The 22132-nt window shown below is 36.5% G+C and overlaps 1 protein-coding gene across 3 annotated transcripts in view; it reads left to right on the top strand.

The window, feature by feature from the left end:
• Positions 1–22132, top strand: part of DIAPH3 (diaphanous related formin 3) — a 445793-nt gene that overhangs the window by 31907 nt on the left and 391754 nt on the right. For 2 of the 3 annotated variants that reach the window (XR_008913852.1, XM_056806851.1), the window contains exon 2: positions 15783–15815. The exons of the other annotated variant lie outside the window; for it this stretch is intronic. Coding sequence is in view for 1 of the 2 variants with exons in the window: in XM_056806851.1 (XP_056662829.1) it covers positions 15783–15815 (33 nt within the window). In the remaining variant the exon portion in view is untranslated. The remainder of the gene's footprint in view (positions 1–15782; positions 15816–22132) is intronic. 3 annotated transcript variants of the gene reach the window in all.

The raw sequence follows: 22132 nt of genomic DNA, 5'->3' as shown, positions 1-22132 counted from the left end.
GCTAGGTGTGAGGTGGTACCTCAGAGCTGTTTTGAAAATTTCATTTTTTAAAGGAAACCTTTCTTATCCTTTCTTAATTTTAGTACCTTTCTTTTTTTGTCTTTATATATATCTTTTTGGGTACATATTTGTTTGCTTGTTGTCTCCCCCATTAGATTGTAATCTCCTTGAGATCAGAGTCTGTCTTTTGCAGTTAAAAAAAATCCCTTTTACTTAGTAGTATCTTTAAAAAAGCGGTTTACTGGTATATTACTACACCTGGAATTTATTAATAATAATTTTTAGAGCTGGAAATGACCTTGAAAATTTTGATTAAGTAATGCTTGTGACACTTTTAAAAATCATTATTATATGCTGTCATGTATATTAATGTTCTCCAAAGTGAGGACCTGCTCAATCCCAAGGTGTATGTGAAAATAGTCGTAGGGTAGGAAGATAGCTCTCATCCCATTCAGTTGTGGGGTCTGACTAATAAAATCACACCTATTCTTATCTTCTCAGATTCATTCTTTTTGCTTTGAAAACTTCCAGCCTTCCTCTTCTGAGCCAAGATGTGACCTTTTAGGGAAATTACCACTTAATTACTGGCTGTGCACTTATAACAATAACTATAATGATGCTACTGGGAGTCTTAGCACCTTCTTCCTCACTATCTTACTCTTTGTTTACTAAGTCACCTGATGGTTGTGGCGGTTGCCTTTCTGAGGCTGTTTTTGTGACAGTGACCCTGGAATGATAGCCCTACCCCCTACCTTCTTTTTCTTTTGGCTGGTAGACTGGTATAGTCTCATAAGAAGAATGGACTATAATCATATCTCATATTCTCTTTCAAAACTCACCCCTCTTCCAAACTTATTTCTTTTGAAGATATCACCATCTTTTTAATTAACAGGTTCACAACCCTGGCATCATCTTTATTTATCTATCTTATCATTCCACTTAATCCCAATCAATTGCCAAGTGTTGTTGTGTGTACTTCCACTACTGCTACCCTAGCTAGACTCCTCATGTCTTCTCTGCACTATTGCAGTAGCCTCCAATGCTTTCAATTCTTTTACCGTTCTAATCCATCCATCACACAGCTGTCAGGGTGATTCCCCTAAAGTGTACTTCTGGTCATATCACTTCTTTACTCTGTAGAATCCAGTATGATCTCTTTTGACTCTAGGATCAAATATTGTTTTATTTTTATTTCAAACTCTTAAAATGTCTTTTTGTTTTTTTTAATGTACAGAATTAGTACATTCGTATATCTATGTATTTGCCATTACAATTTATATAACTTAAATATATTCACTAGATAAATGTTAAAAAGCTTTTTAAAAAATTGTTAATGATACATGATTAAAAATATTTGGAAGCCACTGGTATATCTAGAAACTCCCCCAATCAAGATATTTCATTCTTTTATAACACTTGATCACTGAATCTCAGAGGTACAAAGGAGTTCAGAGGCCACTGAGTCCAATGCATCTTTGCATCCCACTTTTGATTTAATTATTGTTGTGTCTTTGGGTGTGTGAGTCAGGAAGACGTGACTTCAAATCAGTGGAGTCCCACTGTAAAGTGGAAATTACACATATTAAGCACTTTCTGTGTGGAAGGAAGGCAGGGTGTTAAATGGTGGGAGAACAAAGATATGATAGAGGTTACTTTCTAATACTGAATATGAATACCTTAGTATTCAGTGAAGGGGGAGGAGGAGTGAGAGGACAAGCTTGAAACTTAATACTTGTTTTAGAGTGAAGAAGAAGGTGTCTGTAAAGATTATGTCTAGACAGATTGTTAAAGGATCACTTAAAGGGGAAGGGGGGTGTATGGGGTGCTCAGGGAGGGGTAGTATCTCTGGTATGGAGGGCTTGTTGTGCCCTCTTAGAGCAGCTTTCCAGCCTCTGACCCTCACCTGATACCCAGCTCTCACTTGTGGCTCCTAGTAGCTGCTAGCATGTGGCAGCGGCCATATCCCGGGCAACGGCTTCGACAGGCTGGCTAAACCTTGTGAGGGTAGCCATTGGGTCGTCGACCCCTGGTGAACCAGGGCTTTGCTCACCCAGCATGTGAAGACTGCTTCGGCGGAACAGGCGGAAGAAACCAATAAGAAGGTTCAACGGCTAAGATGGCGACGCAGCAAAGCACTGTGGAGTGCTTAAGGCATGTTGGAGCACAAAGGACAACTCCGCCATCCAATGCAGCTGAGGAAGTCTCCAGGTGTAACGATTTTTCGTGCCACTGGACCCAGGCTTCCAACGCCGAGAGAGTGGGACTGTCTCTGTGCAACGACTTTTCCACTTAAATCTCCTTTATGCACAAGTGTCTTTTTGTGCACACTCATCTATACACCATAGATGAAAACGCACAAAGACAATTGTCATCCTTGGTTAATGAGAGACTACTACTACTAAAGGGGAAGGGGAAATATAGGAGAAATTTGGAAGGGGAGACTTTGTGAAGCAGCTGGCATAAAGTTTGATCCTGGAAAGAAAGAATTGTCCAAAAAGACTTGTACAAAAATATTCATAGCTGCGCTCTTTGTGGTGGCCAAAAACTGGAAAACGAGGGGATGCCCATCAATTGGGGAATGGCTGAGCAAATTGTGGTATATGTTGGTGATGGAATACTATTGTGCTCAAAGGAATAATAAAGTGGAGGAGTTCCATGGAGACTGGAACAACCTCCAGGAAGTGATGCAGAGTGAAAGGAGCAGAACCAGGAGAACATTGTACACAGAGACAAATACACTGTGGTATAATTGAACGTAATGGACTTCTCCATTAGTGGCGGTGTAATGTCCCTGAACAATTTGCAGGGATCTAGGAGAAAAAAACACTATTCATAAGCAAAGGATAAACTATGGGAGTAGAAACAACGAGGAAAAGCAACTGCCTGAATACAGCGGTTGAGGGGACATGACAGAGGAGAGACTCTAAAGGAACACTCTAATGCAAATATTATCAACATAGCAATGGGTTCAAATCAAGAAAACATGTAATGCCCAGTGGATTTACGCGTTGGCTATGGGGGGTGGGGGGGAGGAAAAGAAAATGATCTATGTCTTTAATGAATAATGCTTGGAAATGATCAAATAAAATATATTAAAAAAAAAAAGAAAGAATTGTCCAGCTGTTGTTTTGAAAGTTGCTATGTAAGATCCCACTTCTTCAGCAAATATTCTTTTAAAGCAACTTAATTTAAATATCTTAAAAAATAGGAAATATTTAATATGTTTTTAGATTAGTTTTTGAAAAATTGTATGTTATAAACAGCTCTCATTAATGGTAACTAATTATCATTGAGTGGCATAAACTAATGTTATCAAGATGATACAATATAGTTTAAACTTGGAATAAAAACAAATGACAGAATACGTTTATCTATGCCATTAATATGTATCATAAAGTATAAAAAATAAAACTAATGCAATATGTTGTTGCCACAGAAATTGGATTTGTGTCAAAAGGATTTGTGTCATGGTGATAAAATGATCCTCATATTTTTTATTGGAATTAAGTCTCTAGCAGGTGGCAATATCAATTTAAAAAGCCAAGTAATTTTTTTTTCAGGTAGGGACAATTTATATGTGTGTATTTTAAAGAAAAATACTACTAAAAATAAGAAATGCATTCTGTAATATTTTTTTAAAAGTTGGTTTAAAAATGTTTACTAGCCTCAATAAACAATGTTAAATAATGTTTTTAAATGTATTATTATATGGTATTAAACATTGTCTTACATTGCTAGTGGTCCTTGAAAAAGTAGGAAGATTATACTTGCTATATGTATTTTCTAAATATTTTTGCTTAGTTTCAAAAGGCTGACTCGCCCTTTTTAAATTATGATGTTAGATCAAGAGAGGGGAAAAATAATTTCCAGAAAAAAATGCAAAGCAAATACTGTTTCGTTCTAAAGTAACCTTAGGAAAATCTATTATTTTATTCAGGAGGTAGGCTTCTGAAGATCTCCCAGAATCAAATCTTTTGTTTGGGCTTTCACGTAGCTTCACTGTCTTTTCTTACCTTGTAATAAGTTAAAATAGCCTACTGACATGGGAAAAATCATGTACTCCTTCTCTGCCCATTTCCTTATCTGTAAAATAGGGCTTCTAGAGAAGCATTCCTGAAGTCCATTCTAACTTCTAAATTCTCAGAGATGAAGTCATACATTTCTAGTAGAAGAGGAATAGGAATAGATGGAGGTGAGTAGGGATTTCATTATAATCCTTGGGGGGGGGGTGGTACAGATGCCACTGGGTGTGGGTGATACAGAGAGCATGGAGATGAAAAATAGAGTGAGGTAGGTGAGGAATAGAGAAGAGTTTGACAACTATATGGTATATGTGAGTGGTAGTCCTACCTTAGGAAGTTGGGGGCTAGTCACTGACTTTTCACACTTTTTATTTTCTCTAGTAATATTTTATTGTATTTTCCCCTAATTACACATAGAAACAATTTTTAGCATTTGTTTTATTTTCCTTTCTTTCATTTTTTTTAAACCCATACCCTCTGTCTTGGAATCAATACTAGGTATTGGTTTCCTAGGCAGAAGAGTGGTAAGGGCTAGGCAATGGGGCTTAAGTGTCTTGCTCAGGGTCACATAGCTAGGAAGTGTCTGAGGCCAGATTTGAATCCAGGACCTCCCATATTTGGGTCTGACTCTCAATCCACTGAGTCACCCAGCTGCCCCCTAGCATTTGTTTTCTGACATTTTGTGATCTAAATTCTCTCCCCTCTTCCCTCCCTGAGAAAGTAAGCAATTTAATATGGGCTATACAGATGCTAGTGTGCAGTACATATTTCCATATTCATCATGTTGTGAAAGAAGACACAGGTCATGGTTAAAAAAAAAACTCATAAAGGAAATATAATGAAAAATGGTATGCTTTAATCTGCATTCTGACTTCAACAGTTCAATTTTTATGGTAGTTGAGAGCTTTTTTTGTTATAAGTTTCTTGGAGTTGTCTTGTATCATAGCATTGTCAATTAATAGTTAAGCCATTCAAGGTTGATCATCGTGCATTGTTGCTGTTACTTTGTATAACGTTCTCCTGGTTCTGCTCCCCTTTGTGCCACTTCATATAAGACTTTCAGGTTTTTTTTTGAGATCATCTTGCTCTTCATTTCTTATGGTACAATAGTGTTCCTTGTTCAGCCATTCTCCAATTGATGGATATCTCCTTAGTTTCTAATTCTTTACGATCACAAAAAGAGCTGCTATAAATACTTTTTAACAAATAGGTCCTTTTTTCCTTTTGTTTTATCTCTTTGGCATACAGACCTAATAATGGTATTGCTGGATCAAAGGGTTTGCACAGTTTTATAGCCCTTTGAATGTGGAATTCGCTCTCCAGAATGCCTGGATCCAATCATTACCAACAGTATATTACTGTCCCAGTTTCCCCACACTCCCTCAACATTTATAATTTTCCTCTTCTGTTATGCTAGCTAATTGATAAGCATGAGGCAGTACTTCAGAGCTGTCTTAATTTATATTTCTTTAATCAATAACACTTTACACTTTGGCTTCTATTATCATCACTCAGCTGAAACTGCCTTCTGCAAAGTGACCAGGGATGTCTTACCTGTCCAATTAGATGGACTTTTCTCAGTTCTTATTTCTCTTGGCCTATTATGCTATATTTGGCACTTTGACTACCCTTTCTTCTTAGATAATATGTCATTGTATTTTTGTAACATTACTCTCTCCTGGTTTGCTTTTTTACCTGTCTGCTTGCTGGCCCATCATCCAAATCACATCCTTTAACTGTGGGTACTCCTTGAGGTTCTCTTCTAGTTCCTCTTCTCTCTTCCTCTTATATCTTCTTTTCTCTTGGTAAAATGATCAGCTTCCATGATTTTAACTATATAGTATCTCTAGGCAGATGACTCTCTATCTAATTTATCTAATCTATCTTTGTCCTGGTCTCTGTTTAGAGCTTCAGTCCTATCTCACTAGTTTCCTAATGAAAATTTCCTACTAGATATCCCTCAAACATCTAAACTCAACTTGTCCAAAATAGTTCATTATGTTTACCTTTTTGGCTTTTTCTGCCAAAAGCACCACTATTTCCCCAGATTGCTTGGTTTTTAACTTGGCATTACTCTAAATTCTTCATTCTCATTCACCCCATGTATCTAATCTGTTAAATATTGCTGTTTTTACCTTCACATTCTCTCCCATCTGACCTTTTATCTCTATTCACATAGATACCATTATATTTTATGCCTTCACAGGCTCCTAATTATTATTATTTTTTTTGCCTCAGGTTTTCCTCCTGACTGTAGTCCATCCTACACGATGCTGCCAAAATTAATTTTCCTTAAACACACCAATGTTACTGGTTGACTCACCTACATGGTCAACTCAGGTTGCTTTTTTTAGCCTTTAAGTTAAAATATAAACTCCTATGTTTAGCTTTTAAAGCCTTACATAATCAGCCCCTACCCTATCTTTTCTAGATTCATTCGCCATTACTCTCCCTCTCTTACTTCATGATTCAGACAAATAACTCTTTTACTGTACCTCAAATCCACCACTTCATCTCCTGCTCCACTCCTCTGTTCTGACCATCCCAATATGCCCGAAATACACTTCATTATTTTCTTTCCTCTCATAAAGCTCCTTTCTTCCTTTAAGGCAGAGGTCAAAAATCATAATTTTTGTGAATGAAGGCTTTGCTATTCCCTTTTACTGCTTGTACTGTTTCCCAAATTACCTTATTTCCAATTGTTTTGTATATATTGGTATTTTTTTTCTACTTTGTAATCATAATAATAGTTAGCATTTTTATAGCAAGATTTGCAAAGCACTCTACGACAATTATCTCATTTTATCTTCAGAACAACCCTGGTAAGTAGCATTTTTATTAGCCTCCTTCTATAGATGAAAAGCTGAGCTCTAGAGAGGTTCAGATAGTTGCCCAGCATCACACAGCTGCCTTTATATTTATGCTATGGATATTTATTTATACATGTACTTGTCTATGCTCTATGCTACGTATAATTTATACATGTACATGTAAGTTGTTTTGGAGTAGGCGTTATTTCTTTGTTCTAGTGTCTCCAATGCCTCGCACAGTGTCTGGTTAATATAATAAAATACTTTTGGCTGATGATTGAAAGAAAGGCTTAGTGCAGAAGGTAGTCATCTAGCTTCCAGTCCTGCCTGACATAAGGGCAGTTGAGAGGTTGTCACGGCTGTTCTTCCTTTAGCCTGATTTAAATCCTGAGTATAATAAGGGGTGCCCTGCTAGGTATGAGATAGTCTAGTTGTGGGAGGGGCCCCTATTGGGAGAGGGGGGTACAGAGGGTTTAATGGGGGCACTGATGTTGAAGACAGAGGGTATGGATAAGGGGATGAGAAGTATGGGAAGTGTGCAGGGAAAGGTGGATAGGATGCGGGGGTATGGGTTTCCTATTCACATAGTGGGGTGGCTCCTCAGGATCTTCTTGGAACTGTTAAGGATAATTTTTATAGTTGTGACTTAAATCTAAGTTAATTTGGTCGCCAGGGAAAATCCCAAATAATAAAATACCCAAGTCAGCTAGAAATTATAGTGATTTTAATTAATATAGAGAGAAGGAATTAAGGAGAAGAGAGAGAGGAAAGAGTTAATTTAAACTGTTCTGGCTCAGGCTGAGCCCAGGCAGCAGTTAAAGGTCTTGGCCAAAGTGGCCTCCCTGAGCCCATGGGAAAGGAAATCAGTCTTACCGGAATCACCCCGAGACTGTCTCAAGGAAGCTTGTCTGAGGGAGCTCCTCCAGGCTGAGTTCCTCACCTGAACTCAACCCTATGTCGGAATCTGAACTTTTCATCCTCTTTTATAGACCTTTCACTCTTGTGTCTCCTCCTCTAAATTTTCGTGTCTACCAATCACAGCAGACACTTTTCTCCAGGACCGTCCATTTTTTAGTTCTCACCTTCTTTGGTTAGATTTTCTCCAGGACTGTCCACTCTTTAGTTCTCACCTTCTCTGGTTAGATTATATCTTTTGAGCTACTTCACACTTCTTTATTAAGTTTACCTTTTGTTTAGTTACTTGACCTTTTTGTGATTAATTTAACCTTTATAGGTACTTAACATCTTTTGTATTAAGATACTAAAAATAGACAGCTTAAAGTTCTAGCTTCACCATAAAGTGAGAACTACCTTCATTGTTCAATAAGGAGATTACAACTTTATCTTCCCCTAAAGTATGTCTAAATAGGGTGGAGTAATGTAAAGATCCCAAGACATTCCTGATCAAGTATCTCCATTTGTACAACTAGGAAATAGCCAAATCAAAATTTCTATAGTTTAAGTAGTTTTTAAATTCACAGAGCAGAGGAGGAGGTGGCGGCTTGCTCTTTTCTCCTTGGAGAGTGAGAGGGCTAGGAGAGCAGCCTCTGTTTTAATAGAGTAATATGGCCCCGAAAGGCAGCTTTTCAATTTCTTTGGGGTGTCAGTAAGCAAATCAATCCAAATATCTATGTAGGGGATCTGATCGGGGTGTCCTGGTGTTCCGTACACCTTTCTCTGGACCGTGTAGGCCATGGAGAGATTTGTAGTCCCCTCTGGAGGCCGTTTAAAACTGAATATGGGCCATTCCAACTCACACAAGGTGCGGAGGGTACAAGGGGAAGCTCAAATTCCATAATTAGCTGCTGCCTTCTTAAACAACTGAAAGTTCTTAAGAATGCATGTTAGTGGTGTCTGAGAATCCGATGATGAGGACTGACCCATTATAACAAACAACACAAAGATCCAACAGAAATATCCAGGACACAAAATCACGCATTTATACTCCTGTGAACCCAAAAGGGTTCCCTGCAGTTCCAAGAGACATCTCTTCTTGGAACTGGGGCTCTGGGCTTAGAGTTGCATCCAGCAGCCCACTAGCCTTGACTGGATCCAGATTTCCAGAACAGAACAGACCACTGGAGCGAAAACAGATCTCTTAGGGCAATGCCAGCACTCCTGGGTACAAGACCTTCAGAGCTTTGAGAGCAGAACTGGAACCAGAGCTCCCAGGTATGAAAACCTGGGGAGTGAAAACAGCATTCTCAGATACCCTTAGAGCAATACAATACCAGCACTAAAGATTAAGCTTAAGGCATACCAGACCGTAGCTCTAGAGCATCACAATTTACCAGAACAGATGGTTCTAATACTTATTAAAATTTGTCCGGGATCTCAAAAACCGGAACCACGGGTAGGCCCTGGAGAAGGTGTCATTCGCTTCCATGGATTTCTGATCTAATTCCTTGTGGGAGTTGGAAAATGCATACTCTCCAAGTCCGCACTCATAAACACCCCTGAAGGGGATAAGAGTTTGAGACTCCTTCACAGGCTCCGGCTTATTAGCAAAAGCTGCCCACCTTGTATGATTTGGGTTACCACCCCAGCCATTAGCCATATGCTTCGAGCCTAAAGATCTCCCCCCAATTCAAGTGCGCGAGCACACACACTCTCACAGCATCCCTCTCTGAGGTCCTTACCTCCCAGTCCTAGGCCTTGAGATCTCGCTGGGGCCTCCATATGAAGTGGTGCACTTAATAAAGTGAGTCTAGACAGCCAGAAGTTCAATTAATGGAACCAATATTTTTTATGAGTAATACATACTTAACTGGCCAGGGCAACCTTCCTAATGAAACTTGCACCAAACTGAAGTTACAATGCAGCTTTTTTAGGGTGTAAGATACAAAGCAAACAATGTTCATTATGAAACATAACCTTGATGGTGATGTAGTGTACAAGGCATTCCTTGTTTCTTATCCCAGCTTCCGGCACTAAGGGAGTTATTTTCTCATGATTTCTAACTATTCTGAGCTGACTGACCTTCACAAGAAAGCTCATTTCTGAATTCTACTTCCCCAGGGAAAAACAGATTTTTCTGGTCAATGATTTAGTTTACTTCACTTCAGTGGGATAGCCAGTGGGAAGGCACAGAGACAGGAAGCAGAGTATTGTCTATGAGGAAGGATACAAAGGCCTTTGGGTCTGAATCCCAGTTTACTTAAAGGAGAGTAATATGTATTAAGGCCAAGATAGATTGGTGTCAAGTTGTTGAAGGACTTTAAATGACAAATCTGTGTGTATTTGATCCTAGAGGTAATAGGGAGTCACTTATTAAGTAGGGAAATCAGAACTATTATCATTTTGGCAATGATTGGGAGAATAGATTAGACTAAGAAAAGCTTTGAGAGAGGGAGACCAGTTAGGAGAATATTTTAATTGTGAGGAAGGTAGGATAAAGGGGACTGAATTAGGGTTGTGCCCTTGTAAATGCAAGAACCATGGTAGAAATGACAAAATCTTGCATCTGATTGGATGAAAGGATGAGGGAAAATGAGGAATATTTTTGCAAACCGTGGAACTGGAACTTTCTTTAGAAATAGAGAATTTTGGAAGGGGATAGATTTGGGAGGGATAGGTAATGAGATATTTTAGTCATGTGAAGTTTGAGATTCCTACAGGATATCTAAATGGAATGTTTGTCAGGTAGTTGATGCATGCTGAGGAAAGATTTTTATAGTGTGGGTAATTAGAATTGGACCTAGAACAGTGAGTAGAGCAGACTTCTATCTTAAAGATAGGCAGGAGTAGAACACCTTTTTTCTTCCCTTCCCTTTGGTTTCTACCTTGATTATATCCTGCCTTCCTCTATGCCTCACAAACCTCTAAACCCAACAAAATGCTTCATACAAACTTTCTATCCTGAATTCAAATCACTTAAAGGCTTATCTGAAGTATTGTAATAATTAAAATGGTTGGGGTCATAAACTGTAGTGATTAAAATGGTCTTAAATTGTAGGAGATATAAGAGTGAATGAGTAAGTTGTGACCGCAGGAAATATGTTTTCACTACAGTGTTTTGTTTTTAAATCAAACATAAGGTGGTCGCCACGGAAATATTCCCAATTATTCAAATATACCCAAGTCAGCTGGGTTTTATAGAGATTTTAATTAATTACAATGAGGAATTAAAGAAAAGAAGAGAAAGAGAGAAAAAGGAAATAATGAGAAAGGGATAAGCTGGCCCTGGCCAGTCCTGTCCAACCCAGGCCTAAGCCTAAGGGAAAAGATCAGTCAGTCCTTAATCACTCACCATAAGATCTGTCCAAGCAAGGATTCTAGTGACACCAGGCCAGCTCCATCTCAGCTGACTTCACCAGCTCAATCCTCAATCTGAATGTTTCAGAATGTCCTCAAGTGAGTCTCGAGAGATACCCTTCAAGGCAGCCTTTCCCAGCTGACTGTCTTTTTAGAGAGAGCTTTTCATCTCCTTTTAAAGGTAATTTTCTCCTATGTCACCTCCCCTAAGTTCTTCCTTCTACCAATCACAGTAGACGTTTTCCAAAGGACAGCCCATTCTGAATTCACACCTGAGTAGACTAATCTTTTGAGTAATTTACACCAGGAAAGCTCTGAGTAAGTTTCCACCTCTTTGCTTCTTGTAAGTTCACAAGTTACCTGACCTTTATAGGTACTTAGCACCCTTTTTGTATTAGTCCTAAAATAGACATGGCTTAAGTATGGGTTTAAGTACTTTTCATTGTTCAGAAAAGAGTTTACAACTTTATCTTCCCCTAGGGCAGACTTAAGTAGGTGAGTTCTCACATTCCTGATTTAAGTAGAGTTCACTGCCCAAATGGTCTTAATCCAATCTTATGAAGTAGGGTCTGGGAATTTTTAAGGTTCACAGTATATACCAGTGATCAATTTTATGGTGACATTGATGCTATAATATCTAGTACCATTTGGGAACTTAGATGGTAAATTGAAATCTGCTTTGGAGCTCTTTAGTAAGTTGATCTTTGCAATCTGGTGTCTGGGAATGATTCGTGAATGATTGTTTTAGTTGTTTTCTATGGTACTTGATGACTGATAGTAAAATAAATATAAGTATGGACAAGTAAAATAAACATAGGTATGGATAAGGCATGTTGCCATAAGGCTTAAAAGTATATATTTTCTAAATATTCAAAGCGGGGAAAGAGTGCAGTGGTGCGTGAATTTTTTTAATTCAGTGATACCTCAACATGTGCTTGAATCACAAATTATAATTAAAAGCAAAGTGACACTTGCTGGGTAAGTCAGCAAACTGTCATTCTGTCATTTTGCAAAATAAGACACTGTGTCATAATGTAGTTTGAGATAATGAACTGTCTTCAGGTACTATGCTTGTAAGATAAATTACTGAAAACCAAGCATTTGAATAAATGTTCAATCCTATAATCCATTTTATTTCCTGTAGCCAGATTATTCTTGTTATGGTATTGATTTAACAATGTCACTTCCTCAGCTTTCAAAGACTCTTCTTTGGATTTTGACCTAAGTCCTTTCCTGACATTCTAGACTAAAACCTAGCTTTTCTCCTAACTGTCTCCCATAACTCCCTAATTAGAATTATCTTGAGCCAAGATAGTTTGTTCATTGTTTTGCCATTTTCTTACATGGCCCCTTTTTTCATCCCAGTGCCTCTTCTTCCTGGTTCATCTAAATCCTGGCCTGGGCCTGTGAAGGGTGTGAAAAGCAGTTGGTTATTTGTACTTGCTCTCTTTTCCTTTAGTTCTCAAGTCAAGCCCTGTTCTGATAGAATTTCCTTTGTATACTACCTCTCGGTAGTTTTCTTACCCAGGCCCTCTCTTTTTAATTTGATTATAAAATTCTGGAAGGTTGCTTGGTGAAGACCACTGCACTGCTGGACTCTGGAGGAGATAGTAATTTATTATATAATTGTAACTTTGAGTGAAGATTTGAAGATGTATGATCACTTCATGGGATTCTTTCTTTGCATGAATCAGGACCTTGCTGCAGTTTGCTGGTCTGTTACGCTCTTAGGTATCCCTGAGGTATTGTGGCATAAATGAAGAGTTTGGCCTTGTCGTTGTCCTTCCTGCTATTTGCTCTGCCACTGTGGACTGACTAGATGCATCATTTCTTTGGGTCTTGGTTGGGTGGTTGTTGACCATTGTACTTGAGGGGAACCAAAAGACACTGATGATGTCTTTTGACTGGTGTATAAACTGATTTAAGTGAGGCAAAGTTGTATTAAGTCATCAGCTTCGTTCTTCTAGTCATTGAAGTCCAACTGAGAGAGAAGCTATAGGAATGGTTTGGGATGCAGTGGATGATGTTGGCTTCTTTGATGTCTCACATAGCTCCAGGAGTTCCACAGCTCCTGTCACCTTCCTGACCACTGGAACAGTCTGTCCTCATGGGCTCTTCACACCCCTGGGGTAGATACTGCTCCAGCTCACTGACAACCCTCTGAGGCATCCTCAGCCTGGGGGAGCCCGCCTGCTGAGATGCTTCCTAGGGTGTGGCCACTGTGCAGATCTGGGAGGGCGGGTGGTCACTCAAGGAGGATGAACAACCTGCACTGTGAAGTGTGAGGCTTCCCTGAACGCCCTACATATCCCCTTGGATCTTACCTGCCTCTTCTGTACAACAGGCAGAGGAGGAGTTGGTCATTCATACTTTCTAACACATTTTATATTTCTTGCAGTTCTAATTTTTATTTTTAAAGATGTACAGATAAAAAGTTTGACAACTGAGGCTGTGTTTAAATAGTGAGAAACTGAAGTTTAGTAAATTTTAAATTAATATAAATAATAGCACAATTTAGGAAATGCCCATTGTTACACTGTTTTCATTTTGTTCCTATTTGTATTTTTTTAAAACGCTTACCTTTCGTCTTGGAGTCAATACTGTGTATTGGCTCCAAGGCAGAATAGTGGTAAGGGCTAGGCAATGGGGGTCAAGTGACTTGCCAAAGGTCACACAGTTGGGAAGTGGCTGAGGCCAGATTTGGACCCATGACCTCCCGTCTCTACGCCTGGTTCTCAATCCACTGAGCTACCCAGCTGCCCCCTGTTATTGGTATTTTTTAAAAAATGCACTGAAATAGACTTAAGAGGTTGAGACCTCAGACTTTTGGGAAAAACTCATGTACTTAGATGAGGTCAGGTTAGCTTATCTTCATCTATTTAATATTTGGTAAAAATTAAGCACCAATATATGTTGAAGAAACCATACCCCAAAAGGTCTTAAATTTTAGTGTTTAGGGGGCAATGGGGTAGTTCAGTGGATAGAGAGCTAGGCCTGGATTTTCGAGGCCCTGGGTTCAAATATATATGACTTCAGACATTTCCTAGCAGTGTCACTCTGGGCAAGTGACTTAACTCCCATTGCCTAGTCCTTACCACTCTTCTGCTTTGGAATCAATACCTAGTATTGATTCTAAGACAGAAGGTAAGGTTGATTTTTTTTTCTTAATTAAAATAAAAAAAAATTAATCTTTATATGGGGAATTTCTTTTGGTCTCCACAACCCTCTGAGGTAGGTGCTCTTATTATCTCTCTATGTATAGATATGAAGAAAATGAGATTGAGAGAAATTTTAAGAGTTTGTCACAGGGTCACATGGCTGGAGAGAAAAATCAGGATACAAATTCAGGCTTGGTTTCAAGCCTGGCACTCTCTATTACTTTCCTATTTATGAAACAAGGAAGTTAAATTCCAAGGTTGCTCATATTCCTTCCAGGTTTTGTTCCAAAAAAATCTTTGCTTTTTGAGCTAGGTAGATTAATGGAGAGAGAGCCAGGCCTGGAGAGGGGATTCCTGGCTTCCTATCTGACCTCAGATACTTTCTAACTCTGTGACCCTGGGTAACTGCAATTCCCTAGTCCTTAATTCTAAAACATAAGATAAAGATTTAAGAATAATAATACATTTTTTAAAAAAAGGAACAATATTTGCTTATATTTCTAGAGTAAAAGCGGATTTTATATAGACACACACATATATATATTTAAACAGTGCTTGAATTTTAAAGGAAGTTTGAAAGTTGATGGAATAGCAGAGAAATATTTGGACATTCTACAATTTTAAATTATTTAAAGTAAATTAATTGTTGTAGAGGGATAGACCAAAAAAAAATATCTCAAGAGGTTTGAGAACATGTTTTGAACTTTATTCTGCTTATTTAAATGGAATTCACTTAGGATTTTGTGTTTACTGGTTTGACGGTTTCCCTGAAATTCCTTTTCCTTTTTCGAGGCTAATAGTGCTTTGAGGGAAAGGGACAAGAAATGGTACTGTCAATTGTTTTTGCTATTTGAATAAAAGACTGACTAGTTAGGCTTAAAAAAGTCTGTTTTCTCCGTTTTCCTTAATTACTTCTTTTTCTTTTGCTTTGTATTTTTCAGGAAACCAATTTGCTTTTTTTCTAAACTGGTTTTATGATCTTTTTTTGAATTGCTTTACCAAAGAGTTTCTTTAAGAGCCTAAAAATGAAATTAGAAAGTGTACACTATCAACAGTGGTGATAAATCAACCACAAGTGTTATGGGTATAAGTAGTATTTCTAATATGATTTTTGGACATAATTATTTTAATTAATTAAGGTAGCACTTTATTTTGCACTTTTGAATTATTTAAAGCTTCATAGGTTCTTTTTTTAAAATGAATAACATTGAGATTCTAACATAAGTATATAATTGCATCCTTTATTGTGGTTCCATTTGTTTAATTTAATAATTGAGGGAGTATAGTGTTTAAGGTTTCAGTTCCTGGATTTTGTTGAAAATTCAAGATGTTAGTAAAATAGCTCTATACTCAAATTTCATAAAAGTTTTAAATTCTCATTTTTGTGATACTATAAAATAATGTTTCGTTAAAATTATGAAAGATTTGATCATACTGTAAAGTGTAATGCTCTTTTCAAAGTACTTTGGTATATAAAAGCAGGAAAAAAGTATCATTGAAAAGTATTATTGAATAATTGGTCTCTTTTGTATTTACAGCATTTAAATATTAGGACACTGACTGATGATGTGGTAAGGTTATTCTTGATTTCTCCTTCTAGATCTCAGCTAACAATTCTGCTGTGTTGCTCTAACTCCTTCAATATTTGAAAAAATTGCATGTGCAAGCATAGTAACATTACAGAAATAGCAAGTTACTGAATTGCCAGAGTTTTCTATTGGTGCTTTTGATTGGCAAAAATAAGTAAATGTTCTTAATATGCATGAACATATTTTTAGTACAATTGTTAGTCAATTTTAAATTGATCAAATTGGCATGGTTTTGTTTTGAATGGCATGGCTTAAATGTTAAGTCCAGAAATGGCAGTTGTGTCAACTCTTAGGAACATGAGTTGTTAATTTTAAAGTCTGCACTTTCAAAATATGCTATTCTTATGGTAAGAAATATATTTTATTATAATTATTTGTCTAAAACACTTTAGGAGACTTTTTGCTAAGGAAGTCAATGAGTGTTGATATATTTGACTTGAAGTAAATTTCAGATTATGTGTAATATCCCTAAAACTGAGCATTGATACATTTTCATTTAGTCATTGTAATAGTGAAAATAAATGTATTATGTAATAATTAAAGTGCTTCATGTAATATTTAGAAATTGGTTTTGTTAAATATTAGTAAAAATTTGTTGTGGTCACCATTTATAAAATTATCTATTAAGTCATGAGGATGATACTAGCTTTTAACAATTTAATATAAATATAGTATAAGAAAGAAATAAGGAAGGATGGAAGTAGAAAATTATTTTCTAGCCTACCACTCTAAATTCTGATCCATAGAATTTCATCTCGCTCCCTGTCAAGGTTCTGATCTCCACCTGGAAGTCTGGTAGTCTCTTTGGAGCAAGAGTCTTACCAACCCACGAAGGTGTCTTCCATCTGAGCCACCAAAGCCAAATTGAGTAGAAGATTCAATTCCAGCAAACTCATTCCAAAAACCCTCAATCTCCTCTAAGGTCTCATCTTTTATAGTCCTTTTCTCCATATCCCTTCCCGTCTCTCAGCGGGTCTATCCCCTTATAGGAACCAATCCAAGTCTCTCTGACCTGGACTCAGAACCCTTAGTTCCAGGTCATGTTCCTAGTTCTCTTAACCTGTGACCTGTGTTTGGAGTGTTTTTCAGCCATGCTAATGGGATAGTTCAGATGAGAAGAAAGTTCATGACCCTGGGGGGGGGTTCCCTTTACACAATTTCCCCCCAACCCCCCATTCCACTGGGAGATGAGCACATTGAAATCTCTGCAATTAAAAGTTTCAGGAGATTAACAAACCTAGTCTCCCCAGTGAATCATTTCTTATAACCAGCTTATGCCTTTAAAGATCTGGCTAGAGGAGCATTCAATATTATACTATCTAAGAAGAAATTACCATATTTGGGAATAAGAGGGAAATAAAAGATAGAGAAAGTGAAACCAGTGATTGGCAGGTACATTGACAAAAAGCCTATTAGGCTGTAATCCCCTTTGGCATAAGAGCTTACATTCAGAATAAATGTGTTCAACCTTCTTCAGTTCTATTCACTACATCCCAAAGTTCATTCTGGATCTTTTGAGGCAGTGTGTGGTTTCTGCCAGCTTATTTATGGTGCCTTCTTCAAAAAGTTCACTTTATTGATTTGGGGGGTTAGAGAGCTTCTTTTCCGGAAATCTCTCTCAAAAAATGTTTATTTTAAATTTTGGATTTTATGAAAATTATTCACCATTAATTATTGAACACCACCCTGTACAAGGTACTATAATTAGTATTATGAACATTAAGAAGAAAAATGATCATGGCCCTTGTACTCAAAGACTTATATTAAATAAGAAAATCTCAAGTACTCTATGAAATGTTAGTTATTTAATTGAAAATCATTGTGACTGAGAAATAATTAGCAATTTCTTTTTGTTTGATCAAAATCTGTAATTTTAGGGTGACATTTGTGGGTATTATGGGTTACTTTTTATAATTACAGTTGAATATTTGTAATTAGTTTTGCAATGTTGTAGTAACTTAATCCAAGTCAAGGCTGTAATTATTTGCTAAATTTTTCTAGTTTCTAAATAGCTAAGATTCAGTTTATTTAAGAATATTTAGATTCCAGTGTTTTTTGGACATCTGATTAAATTTAATATTGATTTTTAAATTTAGTTAATTCTTGCTCAACAGATAGTTGTCTAAAAACTCATGTGAATAAATCAAGAATTTAAAAAAATTTCAGGGTTCCATTATATAAGCTGACATTAAATTTGAGAAACATTTCATTGCAGATAGTTAGACTGTTATTTTTTATCCTCATTCCTCTATGTGGAACATTGACTGAAGTTTCTCTTATGTCACCAAACTTATAGCTCTATCCTTAAAATCATCAAAGATTGGTCTTTCAGTCTATTCTACTTTGAGTGGAAACAAGTTAGTTCAATATAGAATGGGTGATCTTGGGATTATGTTTAGACTAGAAGGATCTGGCAAGTAAAGAAGTTACATTTGCTGGCAGAAAAGGCTGGATAAGGTAGCTTTAGATACCTAGAAAAATATGAAGTAACCAAGCAGATGGAAAGGAGGCACCAAAAACAATCACACCTATATATGAAGTTAAGAGGTTTATTTAGTAAGGATGCCATCATCAAGAAATACAGATGAAAGAAAGCTCTTCTATTCCTTTCTTTTAAGTCATGATTGTGATAATTGTATAAGCATCCATACTCTGGGGGTATGTAAGGCGTGTGTATTTGTAGCTGATATAAGAAAGAGAGACTAAGCCAGGCTTGATTTCTTTTTAAGACAGAAGCAAATGACTAGGAATTCTTTTAATAGATATATGGTATTGGTTGTCATAGAGAATTGACAAAGTATTATTTTTTGTTGTTTATTCTGTTTGCCCCAATATGATGTTATTTTCTTATTAGTCCTTGTTGTAAGATAGCAATCACATTCTTTTGCATATAAAATTCCTCAATAATGTGAATAACCTTTTTTGAGAATGACTTGAGAGAAGGAACACCAAAAAAAAGGTGTGCAGTTGCAGCCATAAATTTGAATAATAGTTTGCTAGGAACATTACAGAGGAATATCGTGGGAAGCATTAATATTAAATCCCATCTCTTTTAAGTTGCTTTGTTAGAGGTCTGCAAAGCACTTCACATTTCAAGGTTATTTCTTGAGAAGACTTATTTTAAATGCACTGTTGAATTATTTTAGTAGATACCTCAAAGCAGAAAATTCAATTCAGCAAACATTTGTTGACTACTGTGTGAAGATCTTAGTGCCAGAGAAGATGCAAAGTCTAGTTAAGAGCAAATTTTACTCTCAGAGGGCTTACAATCACAGATAAATATGAAATAAGGTAAACATATTAGAGGGGTACAAAAGAGTAGTATATGGAGCCTTGGGAATGGGAAATCAGGTAAGTGTTCCTAGAGTAGGCAGCATTTGGGTTAGCTTTTAAAGGATGTACAGAGATTCAAGTATTACAGAAGGGATAGGACTGGCTCTTCAAGCATAGACAGGAATATTAGGAAGGTAAGGATTTAGGAAATTATAGCCACACTTAAAGCTAATGGTCATGACTTAGGTGAGCTCCAGAGTACTGTTTCAAAACAACAACTCTGACAAAATAACAGAAACAAAAATGTGGTTAAAGGAAAAAAATTCTTAGAGAAAAATTCAAGGGTAAATAACAGACCAAAGAATTGAATAATCAAAGAAGAAGCTTCAATTAAAAAATAATTAAGCTAATAATTGTTTAGAATCTTTAATATTAAGTCATTTTGCTAGGAAAAAGATACAAAGTCCAAAAACAAATTAAGACAAAAACAAAACAATGATTACCTTCTATGGGATATACATATTATCATTGAGTAAAATGAGAATTCTTTAGTAGCAGAGAACAAGATTGCAATAATAGCATATATATATATATGTATATATATATATATATGTATACATATATATACAGAGAGAGAGAGAGAAAGAGAGAGAGAGAGATGTTAGATGTAAGAACCTCTATTCAGAGTCAGAGTCATTTAAGTTATTTTGTGCTAGACACTGAACTAAGGATAGGGAAAACAAAAGCATAAAATGGGCCCTGCCTGCTCACAATAATATAATGGGAGAAGACAACCAGCCTAGGGACATGATGTATTCCTGCAGCTGGGGTAGCCTGAGGTATAGAGTGGCTTATGCAGAATGTAAAAAATTCAGAGATGGAAGAATAAATGGAGGAAAATTTTAAAATTGTGAAACTGGAATAATAAACATGACCAATGGAGTAAGCAAATCTTGGTGATTGGAACCAATGGATAATATTTTGGATATATAGTAATTATATATAGTAATTGTGACACAAAGAGAAGATAGCAAATAATTTCAAACAAGATAAAGCTTCTGAAATAATAAAAAATTGAATGAATTATTCATTGGGGTCATGCTTGTGCTTGAATATTCTGTGCTGTTTACTTTTGTTTTGTGATTGTCTTCTCCATTTGTATTACTGTAGTCATGAATATTATTTGCTTGACTTTACTTACTACACTCTGCATCAGTTCTAGTCTTTACTTCTTTGTATTCCTTATTCATTATTTCCTACAATATAGTAATATTCTATCATATTCAAGTACTCTGCAATTTCTTTAATTATTTCCCAATCAATGGAAGTATATACTTTCTTTGCTGCCATAAAACAATGATTGATATAAATATTTTGGTTCATATGAGGATCATTTAAAAAAAAATAAGTGCTCCTTTAGGGTATTGGAATCTCAGAGTCAAATGGTATGGGCATTTTAGTCACCTTCATATGCTTTTCCAGTATGACTGATGATGTTTTTGTATGACTACTGTCCCACAACCCCTCTAACACTGACAACTTTCTCTTTTTTTTCATCTTTGCCAATTTGTATAGTGTGACGCAAAAATTCAGGCTTTTTTTGGATATTCATTTCTTTTATTATTAATGATTTGGAGCATTTTTTTCATAATTTTTCTTTTGAATACTATTGTTACTCTTTGACCACTGTTGGAGGAATGGCTTTAGGTTTTAATGTCTGTTAGTTTTTTATGTATCTTGAATACCAAACCCTATTTGCTAGATTCCCTTCCTCTCTGCTACATTTAAATGCTTGCCTTTTAAAACTCAATTCATTAGTTTTGTTTTGTGCAGAAGCTTTTCAATTCCATGTACTCAAAATTATCTATTTTATTCTTTGTCATTTCCTCTATCTTATTTTTGATTGATAGTACATTTCTCCCTCAGTACCTGCCTCTGAAAAGGTATATCACCTGCTTCTCTGCTGCTTTTTATTAATATCTTTAATATTAAGATTGTATAAATTATCTTGATAATTATATTGATTTGCTTGAATTGTCCAGTTGCAGGGATGATAAAAATGTGTAAGACTGACTTGTGATTTGTAGCAACTGCCTGTCTTTAGGACTCAGAAGTAATTTAAAGAAACTTTCTGAAAGCAATAGTCTGGTCGAGGTTAACTATAGAAATTAGATCTCTCAATACTGGAATACTAGATTGGATTTGAGTCACACTGGCTCAGTACTTACCAGCTCTTGTGGTCTTTCTAGGATAAGAAAACTAAAGTCCCTATGCTTTTTTGTAAACATATCCGGTCCTAGACTTTCTGTCTCTGAGTTACTTTGGAAACTGTTTCCTGTTAAATTTAACCTTGACAAGGCACCTGCAGTGCTGTCGTGTCGATTTTTGTACCATATTATATTCTCAGGTATGAGAACCTGAATAGTTCCTGCATGTGGAAGAATGTGTTATTACACCCAAAAATGATATATTAAAGAGTCTTTGTTCTCCCTTACTTCTGGGAATCCAACAATCCTATTCTTAGGAACTCTACCTTAGATCCCTTCCTGTTTCAGCCCCTGATAGCCCCTTCTCTAGAAGATTATCTAATCAACTCTTTGCTGTTTTGAACTGCTCTACATGCCCATGTGCATCCTTGCTTAGGTAAAATGATCTTGATTTTAAAGATATTGTATATCTGTTATCTTTCTGTTCTGGGAAAGTGGGTTGGAGGTCTCTAGGGGCACAAGTAGGGATTTGTGTGCCCTCTAGTGTTTTCTCCCTCTCCAGGGAAAGAGAGACCTAAATTCTAGAGTCTCTGCTATAGTTTATAAGATTCATTTTGGATTTATTGTAGAATATGGCATGTGATGTTTAAGTGTATTTTCAGTCAAATAGCTTTCTAGTTTCCCTAGCCATCCATTTTTACTGAATATGGAGTTTTCAAGTTATTTATGTTTTTGGTTTTATTGAATACTGGGTTATTGACTTCCTTTCTGATTTTCTCCTGTCTAGTCTGTTCTGTTGATCTACTCTTTTTTAACCAG

Source organism: Monodelphis domestica, chromosome 8, assembly GCF_027887165.1.
Source record: "Monodelphis domestica isolate mMonDom1 chromosome 8, mMonDom1.pri, whole genome shotgun sequence".
In the NCBI taxonomy this organism is placed as follows: Eukaryota; Metazoa; Chordata; class Mammalia; order Didelphimorphia; family Didelphidae; genus Monodelphis; species Monodelphis domestica.
The sequence above is the reverse complement of the archived record's forward strand: the minus strand, read 5'-3'. Positions and strand labels throughout refer to the sequence as shown.